The following is a 13203-nucleotide window of genomic DNA, read 5'->3' on the forward strand; positions in this document are numbered from 1 at the left end:
AGGATATGGCATGAGTCCTGTTCCTGGAAGAGCAAGAGCTCCTTGGCAAGATATGACCCTTGGAGTACAAGGGGTTCTGATCATAGGAAGCGTTGTCTGAAATAGTGCCCCGGTTAGAGGAAGGGTCTCGGAACGAGTCTAACGCTTTGCCAGGGATGCCATAGACCGGGTAAGGGAGGTCGCCCACTCAGGGGGACTAGGCTCACTGGGTTTGGAATCAATAACAGGTGGTTCCTGAGCAGTCACCGGTTCACAAGCTGTGCATAATGCAGTATTGTGACCCCGGGGTAATGACACCTTACAGGCGGTACATGCCGCAAAGAACATAGTGTGGGTTTTCCCAGACTATTTGTGAGGCTTTGATTGAGGCATAGCCTAGCCTTGAGGAGAGCGCTTACTAACAGGGGAAGGGTTAAGCTATGTTCCTGGAGCTTACCCAGGTCCTGTGTCTTGAGTCCCCAGGGGAGGTCCGCAGTGTGATGCCACGGGAGTTATGCACAGAAATCGCTAGTCCTGAAGGCTGTGATTGAAAAGGCTGGAGCAGCGCTGCAGCATCAGCCCTGTGGGTGTACCAAGATGGCCGCCGAGATCAGGAAGTGAGAGGGCTTCTCAAGGAACGAGAAGCGAAAGAAAGAGTGGGCGGGGTTAACTGCCGGTGGGTGTGGCCAAAACTCCGGCCTGTATGAAGGGGAAAGGCCGGGGGCTAAATTTTAAACCTGCGGTTGCGGCCTGCAGCGCCGCGACCGCTATTAGTGCCATTCTTAAGCCACACTCCTTCAATGAATTGCCGCACTGCGGACCACCCACGGACCCAGGCTTTAAGGTGCTGGACCTCCCATACCCCAGGGACCAGGACCACCGCCTCGGCCCCCACAGTGTACTCATGGTAGATGCGGTGAGCCAGTGCTCAATCCACCATCGCCATAGTCAGGGAGGGGGTGGAGAGCTTCTGCCGCCTTGCGTCATCCGCTATATCAGTGGTGATGCAGAGGGGGGCTGCATGGACGCCATACATATTTATGTCCGGCTATGCACCTGGCTCCAGGAGAGGTAGATGGAGGGCTACTCCATGTCGTCGCCTGCTATGGAGGGGGGAGATCGGAACGCGAAGGAACAGTCGCCCGTAAGGAGAGCTCAGGGCTGGCATCCAACATTGCAGGAAAGGATACGGGAGGGACACTTGCCTGTTGATGGTTTGGGGGAGATCGAAACCTGGAAAGGGTCCATCGCCCCCATTCACTCCGTTAAGGAAAAAATAGAATAAAACTAAAAAATGAAAATAAAAACGGTGGGGTCAGAAACAGACCCAAGTGCCTCCTACAGACACTAAGCAAGAACTGGTTCACTTAGAGCCAGCAGGAGGGTGTATACTGCAAGGGAGGAGATATTCTTTCTGTGTTAACTTAGAGTCCTCCTAGTGGCAGCAGCATAACACCCATGGTCCTGTGTCCCCCAATGAGGCGTAGGAGATAGTGTGCACCCTGTAAAGGTCATACCTAATGGTGTGTTTGGCTCCCCTTCAGGAAAAAGAGTGTTTGTGAGTAGTGCAGGCTTATAGTGTTTTTTTCTTCCCCAGAGAGGTAAAAGGCCTCTTCAAGCCTCTGCAAGGGTACTCCCTTGATGCTTTAGCCCTGGACTATGTATTTTTCCAGTCTATTGCCAAAACGAAATGTATCACTAAAAGGAGATTAGCCAGGGCCTTTTTGGATGCAGAGTTGCAGCTCCAAGTCCTCAGCCAAAGGATCTGACTAATAGCCATCTTTCCTCCGGCATCAGAAGTGCATCTGTCTGACTCCAATGAGGCTAAATAGAAGCATTTTTCCAGCATAGGTCAAGCTCAAATCTCTGACTCTATCCAGTGCCCAGAACATTCAAAAGATCCACACTAGAAAATACCCCTGACTGTTTTGAAACACTATGTGGTAGCAAAGGTATTGGAGAGATGATCTGGATGCGGATCTAGCCAGAGTCTTAACTTGTTTGTCAGGAGGATCCTTAGCAGCGGCTAAATCAACCAGAAGGAGCACAATGGACTACTGAAAGATGGAAAAGTAAAGGGTCTACAGTGAGGGAAGTAGCCCATTTAGCCATAAGATCATCTGGAAAAGGATAGGACGTATCAAGACTCTTTGGCGCTTGGCATTATTTGTCAGGATCCTTCCAAACTCTTGAGAAGATCTCAGAAAATTCACTGTAGTTGTTGAAAAGTTTATGAGAGTGCTGGTGGCATCTAAAAGACACCTCTTGGGGGAAGCAAAGGTCTCATGGTCTTTTCTCTGGAAGATCTTGTGACTAGGCAGGATCAAGCTGTACATCATGTTTGCCAAGGTAAACGAGTATTCCAGCAAGGAGGCAGAATGTGCCTCCTAGGACATAAGATAGGAAGACACCTGGAGAAAGACACTGAGTACCCTAGAGTGAACAATAGACACATCCAAAGGTGACACAAATGAAAGCCATGAAGGTTGGGGTCCTGGAGTGCACAACATAGCTGTGACATCTCTTCTGACTGATCAAAGTCACCCTGAGGGGTGAAAGGAGGGAAAAAGATAACTTGAAGAGAGAAAAAGCACTCTAAAACCGGCAACATGATTGGGAAGTTTCTGGAGATCTCCACAATAGGCTGAGACAGGTAAAGAGCCCGATATAGAAAAGAAGCACTAGTACCATGAGTAGTGTATGGTTCTTAAAAAGCGTATGGGAGAAGCAAAAGCTGGGAGCAGAAGGAGCAAATGGACTCAGCCTGGCAGGTGGTAATTTACACAGTAGAGGAGGTGGTGAACACCTTTTTCTATATTTTCCCACACAGGGTAAGAAAGACTAGCCACTGGGAGTAAGGTAGTGCATAGCCCACTGGGATTCAGCAGGGTGTGAACATGGAGCACAGCACACTCTTCCTGCATGGTGACGTCCTGCGTGGTGACGTAGAGATGAGCGAATTTGTTTGGATTCGGTTCCAAATACGATTGGCATCGAATATTGTTTTTGCAATATTAGTCAAACACAGCCGAACGTAATTAGAGTCAATGGGAGTAGACATTTCTGAATATGTTTGGAACCGATCATCAAATATAAATTCGGCATGAATAGTGTTGGAATATGGCACGAATATGTCAAAACATATAAGGAACATTATAAAGTGCTGCCTGTGGACTACAGAAGGATGGTTGGGCTTGAGTTATTAATAATTCCTTGTACATAGTTGACACTGGCATACTGATTTGATCTCGTATTTTAAAATGGGTGAAACTGAAAATTGATTAAGCAAGAGTGATTATTTGCAAAACTGTAGTTCCAGGCCTCCATCTATTGTACTTTTCTATGTCCTACATTCCCCGGAGAAAATGTAAGCTTTCCCACCACATTAGAATAATAAAAAAAAAAAAAACATACCAATTTGGTTTTGCTTTTCTTCTGTGAAGTTGCTTTGGTCGATCCTTCAATGCTCATATCATTCTCCAATCGACTGAGCTCTTCTACCTAGAAATAAGAAGACGGCTTCCTGAGCACAGCCATTTCAGGGAGCACCATATTCTCCTATTTCTCAGGCCACAACCATGCAGTATTATACCTTTTGCCAGATACTGCTGTCTTCAGTAAGCATGAACTCGTCCTGTATATTTAAGTTGTGCTCCCCAGAGATGCCATTTGCTTTATTTTTGCAATATTCAAAGTAGACCTTTTCAATTGCTGTGTAAGGGCAATTATTATTAACATCATAATCATCATCATCGCCTTGACTGGCTGAAAGGTTGTCTTTTCGTCCTGGAACAAGGTATCCCCAACCATGCTTGTCAGAGAAGTGTAGAGGAAAGCCATCCCAAGTCAAACGCATCAGTTTAGGAGTTAATCGCATCTGGAGGCTGATGAGGCTAGGACCAGGTATCCAATCAGGATCACTCTGTTTCAGGCAAAGCTTACGATACCATCTACAAAGATTAACACAACTTAATCTCACCATAGTCATTTGGTTATTTCATAGGAAAATTAGCTTGTGTGCAAATGTGTGCATCTGCAAACACCACTGAAATTAAAGCACTGGGGAACATGTTACGCTAAGAATAATGTGGAATTTGCTGAAAAATTAATATGATGTCAGGAAAGCCGACATGACTCAAGAGGCCTTCAGTCCAAACCACATATGGGAAGGAGGAGATGCCAAACTAGTCATGTCTCTCCCTATGGACCCCGCCTGACTTTTCAGACACCACAGCATTTCAACAAAAAATGTATCTGGTTGCGATCACAAAACCAGGCTGTGATTAATTTGGCCAGCCCGAGTTTAGTAACAGGTTCCTTTTAAGTTAATTTATGTATTTTTTGTATCTATAACTTACCCAGGATGCCCAGGAAGATGTTGGATTCTTTTGGGCAAGTATGGCAGAGTTTTCTCAATGATATCATCCAGGTAAACTTTACCAGGAAAAGGCCGAGATTCTTCTTCTTCACTGGGAGGTCCAGAATCTAGATATATTGATGGTATTGGGGTAAAACCATATCCAATCCGCAACAAAATCACAAAAGAAATTGGAAAAAAATCATGTACTAAAATAGTGCCTAGAAATTTAAGGATAATCACCTTCGTGTGGATCAGTGACATTCTGGGTCCTTGACTTATGTTCTGATGCAGATTTGACATCTTTCTTCTTGCTAGGTTTTACCTTCTTTTGCTTGAATTCTTGAACATCCCACTCTAAATCCCAAAGCCAAGGATCACTTTTGTATCTGGTTTGTGAAGAGATACATATACCATCAGCATTGTCCCAATCACTGTGAAACATTATACAGAGTTAAAAATATAGTGTTTACTTCAAATTCGAGATTAAAGAGACCAAACCTGAAAAATGACCCGAATCAGGCTTTTCAAGGAATTTGAGGAAAACAATGATAGGAATCAGCTTGGGCTTCCTCACCAATCTGTTTCTTGCCTTGCTGATAATAGAGCAATGATTTTCCACAATTCCCAATCATTTTAAGGAGACTAAGGGGAAATTATTTTCCTTTTGGATATGCCAAGCCAGCGCAAGGAGACTTACAGGCCATGCAATGCTCTTATAGTGATTTAAATATGCAAATACCCACTTCAGAAAGTCAATATCAACTTTATAACAAGCCTTGCCACATGATTTCGGATAAAAAGCCAAAATCAGACACTATTTTCAGATGAGCAAAGTTTCCTCTTAAACTCTCATGGCAAATGCCACTAATATAGCCAAATCAGACCTTATGCCATGAACTGAGGAAGGGAAAACACCATGAAGAAAGTGTCTGAAAATGGGAGTGTCTGATTGGGCTTTTTATTCTAAGTCATATAGCAAGTCTCGTTAACCCCTTACCGACATGTCCCGCATATGTACGGCGCTGCGGGAGCTGCTTTCCTGCAAAACGCCGTACATATGCTGATTTGCTGGTTTTTGTTAATTCTGCCTCCAAAACTCGGAATAGAAAGTGATAAAAAAAACTGTCATGTGCCTGAAAATGGTAATAAAAACATAAATTCATCCAGCAAAAACAAGCCCTCACATGACTCTGTTGGCAGAAATATGGAAAAAATTTAATTATCTAAATATGGAGATGCAAAAACTTTTTTTCACATTAAAAACATCTTTTTGCCAGCAGCCAAACATCACTGGCATCACTGTAATTGCACTGACCTGAAGAATAGTCATCCAATCACTTTTACCACACGAGGAACAGTGTAAATAGTAAATAAAATCAATTCTACACCTGCTGTTGATTTGCAACAGCAGCATACACCCATGGTTACTTGTGTCCCCCAATGAAGGCTCCAAGAAAGATTTTACGGTGAGTACCAAAAAAATCCTTCTTTCTTTATCGCTTCATCGGGGGGCACCAGTAACCATGGGACGTCCTAAAGCAGTCCCAAGGGAGGGAACAGACTATCGTGCTCAAAACAGGTAGGTTGACGGGCAACTGCGACTTGCAACAACTTTCTACCTAGGCTGGCATTAGCCGAAGGGTAGGTATGAACCCTGTAGAAACTTGTGAACACAAAGATCTGAGTTGGAGAGGACTGGTGGCAAACAGCCCAGGAGGCCCCAACTGCACAGGTGGAGTTAGCCCTCACTCCCGGAGGAGGTGAGCTATCCTTAACTCGAGAAGCCTCCAGTATAGCGGAACGGACCCAGTGGGTAGACTTGGAGGCAGGAAGTCCCTTGTGACGACCCTCAGGAAGAACAAACAAGGCATTCGAAAGTCTGAAGGATGATGTCCTTGAGAGGTAGAAACATAAGGTTCGGACTATTATCAGCTTATGGAGAAACCTTTCCAGGGAATGGACAGAGGATGGGCAGAAAGAAGGAAGAACAATGATCTCGTTGATGTGGAACAGATAGACTACCTTAGGAAGAAAGGAACTGGTTACAAAACCACCTTGTCCTGGTGTAATACAAGGAAAGGATAGCAGCAAGAGAGAGATGCTAATTCTCAGCCAGTCTGATAGAAGTGATTGGGACCAAAAAGGCCACCTTCCAGGAGAGGATGGTGGATGCTATCTCCTGAATTGGTTAGAATGGGGGGTCCCTGAAAAACATTCAAAACTAGGTTAAGGTCCCACGGGTCCGCAGGGAAACGATATGGTGAGCGACTCATTGAAGGAAGGTCTTGACCTGGAGATGAGAGGCCAAATTCCGCTCAAAAGAATTGAAAGCGTGGATAAGTGAACCTTGAGAGTACTAAGGGACAAATCAAACTCAAGTCCTGATTGTAAGACAGCCAAGATAGAAGGAAGGGAAAAAGACATGGGTGCTGTGTGGCTATCCTGACACCAGCGAAAGAAGGCCTTCCAGGTCCGATGATAAAGGAGTGAGGATGAAGGATTCATTGCCTTGATCATGGTCTGTATGACCTGGGACAAGAAGCCTCTCTCAGGACTGCGGCCTCAATACACATGCCATTAAATTGAGAGACTGAAAATTCTGGTGGAAGAGATTACCCTTAGAGAGTAAGTCTGGTCAGTGTGGACGTGTCCAAGGTACATCTATGAGTAGGTTGACTAACTCTGCATACCAGGCTCTTCTGTGCCAGTCTGACGACACTAGGATGACTGGAACTCCTTCCGTCTTTATCTTCTTGAGTATGGGTATCAGAAGAGATGGAAAAAGGCATGCAAGTTGAAACGGAGACCAGGGAATGACCATGGGGTCCAAATCGACTGTCAGTGCGTCGCAAGACGTGTCCATGAAACGAGGGACCTTGTGATCCATCTGAGAAACCATCAGATTGACGTCGGGAGTGCCCCACCTTTGACAGATCTGGAAAGTGTGCCTCTTGACCCAGGTTTGAATCCATGAGATTTCTAGCATGATGGACTCGCTACATGTGCCGCTCTAGTGGTTTATGTATGCGAAGGCCGTGGCATGGCCTGACTGAATATGGACTGGTCGATCAGCTAGAAGGTCCTGCCAGTAGAGAAGAGATAAGTCGATAGTCCTAATTTCCAGAAGGCTGATGGGGAGAAAGGACTCCCGAGAGTTCCAGCAACCCTGGACTCTGTGAGGAAGGAAGACCACCCCATCCGTTATGACAGCTTGCCAATGAAGGGAAAGGAATGATCTCCGCTGCCGAATGGAGGGGGAAGAGACTCCAACATGCCAGCAACTGCCTTACTCAAAGAGGCAAAAGAACAGGTTGATCCAGAGACTAGATCCTTTGGTCGCAAGCTGACAGGAAGGCTAGCTAGAGTGGACGGGTTTGGAACTGTGCGAAAGGAAAGTCTTCCATCGCGGCAACCATCTTCCCTAGAATCCTCAAGAATAGACTTAGAGGGTGTGGGGATGGGTGTCTTAAAGAACGAGTCCCCAGGGCGCAGTGCCAAAATCTTGTCTCCTGGAAGGAGAACTCTTGCGCGAGTGGTATCTAACAGCATGCCTAAGAAAACTAGGTGCTGGGCCAGTACCAGAGACGATTTTGCCGTGTTGATAACCCATCCAAGACGGTCCAAGGTGACCTGAAAACTTTCATAAAAGTCTCAGAAGGGAAAAGCCCCAACTCAGAAGGTTGTCCAGGTAGGGAATGACTACAATCCCTTTGAAACGAAGAATGGCCATGACAGCCACCATAACCTTAGTGAACACTCTGGGAGCAGAGGCCAGCGTGAAGAGAACGGTGAACTGTTATTGTTACCCTTGGATGACGAAGCGGAGAAACCTCTCATGTGCCAAGCAAATCTGAATGCAGAGATAGGCATCCTGAATGTCCAACTAGCAGAGCAATTCCTGGGGTTCCATGGAGCCAATTACAGAGCAGACGGATTCCATACGGAAATGACGAAGGCATACCCACTGGTTTAGTAGCTGAAGATCCAGGATCGGGAGAAATGAGCCAGGATCGGGACCAAGAAGAGGTGGGAATAGAAACCCAAGAAGCGTACCTGAGAGGGAACGGGTACGATGATCCCTGCCCAGAGAAGAGCGTCAATGGCTTGGAAGAAACCAGAGACTGGAGTTTAGACCCTTGGAGGATGGGATATAAAGAATCGTCTGCATGGGAGAGAAGAAAATTCTATTTTGTAACATGTAGTAACAATCTCCCTGACCCAGGCATCATAGACTAAGGATAGCCCACGTCCCGGTAAAGCAGAACATGGCCACCTAACCTGAGAGTATTCCCAGGTGGCGGTGACCTGTCATGCCGAAGAGAATCTATTGGATCGGGAACCAGAGGATTTGGCAGAGCGACCCTTAGGGCACCATGATGGGGCAAGTTTAAAGGATTGTTTCCTCCCCTCTCGCTGAGCCAGGGACTAATCTCGCCAGGAGGAGTTCCCACAGGAGGAGAACTAACACTGACAAAAGGGACGAAACTGAAAAGAAAGTCTCCTGGTGAATGGACGTTTAGGCTTACACTGGGAAAGAGAGGTACTCATACCACTGATAGCGTCCGAGATGAGCTGATCCAGTTTAGACCCAAAGAGTAGTGACCCCTGGAAGGAGAGATTGGTAAGGAACTTTTTGGAAGTCGGATTCACATTTTTCCAGCAAAAATATTTTTTAGCTCCAAATTTTGTATTTTCACAAGGGTAACAGGAGAAAATTGCTTTTCAATTTCTCCTGAGTTCACCAATACTCAATATGTGGTCGAAAACTACTTTTTAGGCACAGAGCAAAGCTCAGAAGGGAATTAGCGCCATATTATAGTGCATATTTTGCTACACTGGTTTGAGGGTGCCATGTCATATTGGCAGAGCCCCTGAGGTGCCAGAACAGCAAAACCGCCCCCCATAAGTGACACCATTTTTATAAACTAAAACTTCTCAATGAATTCATCTAGGGGTGCAATGATTTTATTGACAGAACAGGTCTCACAGAATTCTATACCATTGGGCAGAGAAGAAAAAAGTAGTTTACATTTTTACCACAAAAATTGTGTTAGCCCCAAATTTTACATTTTCATACTGGGAAAACGGAAAAAATGGCACCAAAATTTGTCTCACATTTCTGGTGAATGTAGAAATACCCCATATGTGGCTGTACAGTACTGCTTAACTATATGGAGAGACTCGGGAGGGACGGAGATATGCGAGACTCGGGAGGGACAGAGATCTATTTGCCTCCTGGAGCACAGATTTTCCCAGAATAGTTTGTGGATTCTGTATACAGAGCCATAAGTGCTAGAAAAGCAGAATCCCAACTCAAGTGACCCCATTTGGAAATTATACCCCTTTGGAAATGTATCTACAGATGAAATGACAATTTTGACTCCATGGGGGTTTTCCAGAAACAAGCAGTAGTGGAAATTGCAAACTGCCGTTGTAGTGACCAGTATGCTAGAGTCACCAGAGTACATTATGCCCAGCTCATGCTTCAGGAGACACGCACCTGTAAATTAGGCAGGCTCTCATCACTACAGAAATGCCAAATATATGGGCGCTAAATGTGGTTTAGGCACACTAAGGCTCAGAAGGGAGGGGGGCATTTGTTTTTTTTGACCAGAGAATTTGCTGAATTTCTTTTGGGGGGCGAGGAGCCATTTAGCTTTTCCAGAGTCTTTGTGCTACTAGTAACGTGGAAGCCCCCTATATATTCATAAACAGAAGACAGACTTGAGTGGGGGCTTGCTTTCTGTGGATTGAGTTGAAGCTTTTATTGGGAACATTTTACATAATATTTATCACATTTGTCCGGCGCTCTACGCTGAGCACTTACATTAGGGTTTAAATGTCAGAGTGACGTGACAGATGAAACTCCCGAATGGATCCATTCACTATAATAAGGCAGCAGAGTTCCTCTGGACTCAGTCTGGCCTCTGTACAGCGGTGTCCCTCTTTTCAGAAGTGCACAAAACTCTGCCAACAGCACAAAAGATGTACACCGCCGGATCACAGGTCCTATGGTGTCCACAGTGCCTCCATCTGCTTTATTATAGGGAATCTTCCGCCAAAGTTTCCATCTGAATCACGTATTTCAGAGATTTACACTGATGTACAATAACAAATTGTATTGTGGTACCGTGTTAGCCAGAAAAATCGATGTGAATACTTTTCTGCCCAATGATGACAGAAGTATTCTAGGAGTGATACCTTTATTGGCTAACCAGAAAATAATATGTTTGCAAGCTTTCAGAGCACAGTGGCTCCTTCTTCAGGTTTGTAATCCTGCCTGAAGAATGAGCCACTGTGCTCTGAAAGCTTGCAAACATATTATTTTCAGGTTAGCCAATAAAGGTATCACTCCTAGAATACTTCTGTCATTATTGGGCAGAAACGTATTCACATCGATTTACACTGAAACCCTGGTGTAAGCGCTCAGCATAGAGAGCAGGCTAAATGTGTGCCGAGCCTTACTGCAATCTTTGGGGTGTATTGACTTAAAATTGTAATATTATTGTATTTTAGCATTTGGTGTAATCATGTATTATTTTTCTACCCGTGCGGGCATCTCTTTTTTGCTTGTAGTGCTACATTTTACCCTCACTAATAAAGGTATTTTAGTCTTAATTTTCATTGTTCTGTTATTTTTTTACCCTTGTTTGTTCAGCACTTCTTTTTGGTTTGACACCAATTCCTGAATGGTCTGCCATTCTCCCCTATACAGCAGATATATATCACTCACTGTATGCTAGACTTACTATTATCACCTTTCTGTATAACTAGTGTCATACATCTATTGCTGTGTTCAATACGTGTTTTAGAACCTTGGGAGGCAGAATAAAAAAAAAAAACAGCATGTGAAGAATTGGTTTTATTTTTTTGGACGCCGTTCCTCGTGCGGTATAAGTGATTAGGCAACTTTACTCTTCGGGATGGTGCGAATACAGCAATACCAGATTTAGATAGTGCTTTTATGTTTGGCTGCTGTCATACACAAAAAAAAAAAAAAAGACGCTTTTAATTGCGAAAACTGCTTTTTGCATCACATTTTGAGACCTATAAGTTTTCCATATTTCCGCAGAGTTATGCAATGGCTTGTTTTTTGCGTGACAAGCGGACATTTCTATTGGTACAATTTTAGGGCACATGACATTTTTTGATCGCTTTCCATTCCGATTTTTGGGAGACAGAATGAACACAAACCAGCAATTCAGGAATTGCTTTTTGTTTTTTGTTTTTTTAAACTTTTCCGCTTCTGGTAAAATTGGTAAGGTAGTCTTCAGGTCAGTAAGATTACAGCGATACCCAAATTATATCATTTTTTGTTTTGGTGCCTTTACTTAATAAAAACTATTTTTATAAAAAAAATAATTATTTTTGCATTGCTTTATTCTGAGAGATATAACTTTTTTATTTTGATTTTTATTTGATTATTACAGCTGACATCCGGCACCATGTGCCAGGAATGGCACATCAACCCCCGGAACACTGCGATCAAACATGATCGCAGCGCTCCACCAGCATAGGGAAGCATCATGCAGGGAGGGGGCTCCCTACGTGATTCCCTGAGACCCTCGGAACAACGCGATGCAGGTCCGGAACAACATGATGCAGGTCCGGAACAACACGATGCAGGTCCTGCAGGCCCCGGATCCAAAATGGCCGCGGAGCTCCTTCCAGGTCCTGCAGGGAGGTGGCTAGCAAGCGTCTGCTTAGAGCAGGCGCCGGCAAGCCTGCAGCACTGCCTGTCAGCATAATATCCCACCCTGGGACAAAGTAAAAAAAAAAAATATTTACATGTGTAATCTAAAAAAAATTCCTAAAGAAAAAAAAATGTATTGTTCCAATAAATAAATTTCTTTATCCAAATAAAAAAAAAATAAAAGTAAACATATTTAGTATCGCCACATCCGTAACGATCTCACCTATAAAACTGTCCCACTAGTTAACCACTTCAGTGAACACTGTAAAAAAAATAAATAAAACAAGGCAAAAAAACAACGCTTTATTTACCGCCAAACAAAAAATGTAATAACACGCGATCAAAAAGACGGATATAAAAAAAACATGGTACTGCTGAAACGTCATCTTGTCCTGCAAAAAACGAGCCGCCATACAGCGTCATCAGCGAAAAAATAAAAAAGTTATAGTCCTCAGAATAAAGCAATGCAAAAATAATTATTTTTTTATATAAAATAGTTTTTATTGTATAAAAGCGCCAAAACATAAAAAGATATAAATGAGGTATCGCTGTAATCGTACTGACCCGAAGAATAAAACTGCTGTATCAATTTTATCAAACGTGGAATGGTAGAAACGCCCCCCAAAAGAAATTCATGAATAGCTGGTTTTTGGTCATTCTGCCTAACAAAATTCGGAATAAAAAGCGATCAAAAAATGTCACGTGCCCGAAAACGGTACCAATAAAAACATCAACTCGTCCCGCAAAAAACAAGACCTCGCAAGACTCTGTTTAACAAAATATGGAAAAATTATAGCTCTCAAAATGTGTAGACGCAAAAACTATTTTTTGCAATAGTGTGTGACAGCCACCAATCATAAAAATCTGCTAAAAAAAAACCATTATAAATAGTAAATCAAACCCCCCTTCATCACCTCCTTAGTTAGGGAAAAATAATAAAATTAAAAAAATGTATTTATTTCCATTTTCCCATTAGGGTTAGGGTTGGGGCTAAAGTTAGGGATAGGGCTAAAGTTAGGGTTAGGGTTGGGGCTAAAGTTAGGGTTTGGATTACACTTACAGTTGGGATTAGGGGTGTGTCAGGGTTAGGGGTGTGTTGGAGTTAGGGGTGTGGTTAGGGTTATGGTTGGGATTAGGGTTAGGGGTGTGTTTGGGTTAGGGTTTCAGTTAG

General features: G+C 43.8%; 1 protein-coding gene across 3 annotated transcripts in view; it reads right to left on the bottom strand.

Annotated features, from left to right (window-relative positions):
- Positions 1-13203, bottom strand: part of POLG (DNA polymerase gamma, catalytic subunit) — a 170176-nt gene that overhangs the window by 79213 nt on the left and 77760 nt on the right. For all 3 annotated transcript variants that reach the window (XR_011320805.1, XM_069766214.1, XM_069766215.1), the window contains exons 8-11: positions 4580-4725; positions 4338-4464; positions 3572-3929; positions 3394-3480 (exon numbers count right to left, since the gene is read on the bottom strand). Coding sequence is in view for 2 of the 3 variants with exons in the window: in XM_069766214.1 (XP_069622315.1) it covers positions 3394-3480; positions 3572-3929; positions 4338-4464; positions 4580-4725 (718 nt within the window). In the remaining variant the exon portion in view is untranslated. The remainder of the gene's footprint in view (positions 1-3393; positions 3481-3571; positions 3930-4337; positions 4465-4579; positions 4726-13203) is intronic.

The sequence above is a fragment of the Ranitomeya imitator genome, chromosome 4 (assembly GCF_032444005.1).
Source record: "Ranitomeya imitator isolate aRanImi1 chromosome 4, aRanImi1.pri, whole genome shotgun sequence".
Taxonomy (NCBI): domain Eukaryota; kingdom Metazoa; phylum Chordata; class Amphibia; order Anura; family Dendrobatidae; genus Ranitomeya; species Ranitomeya imitator.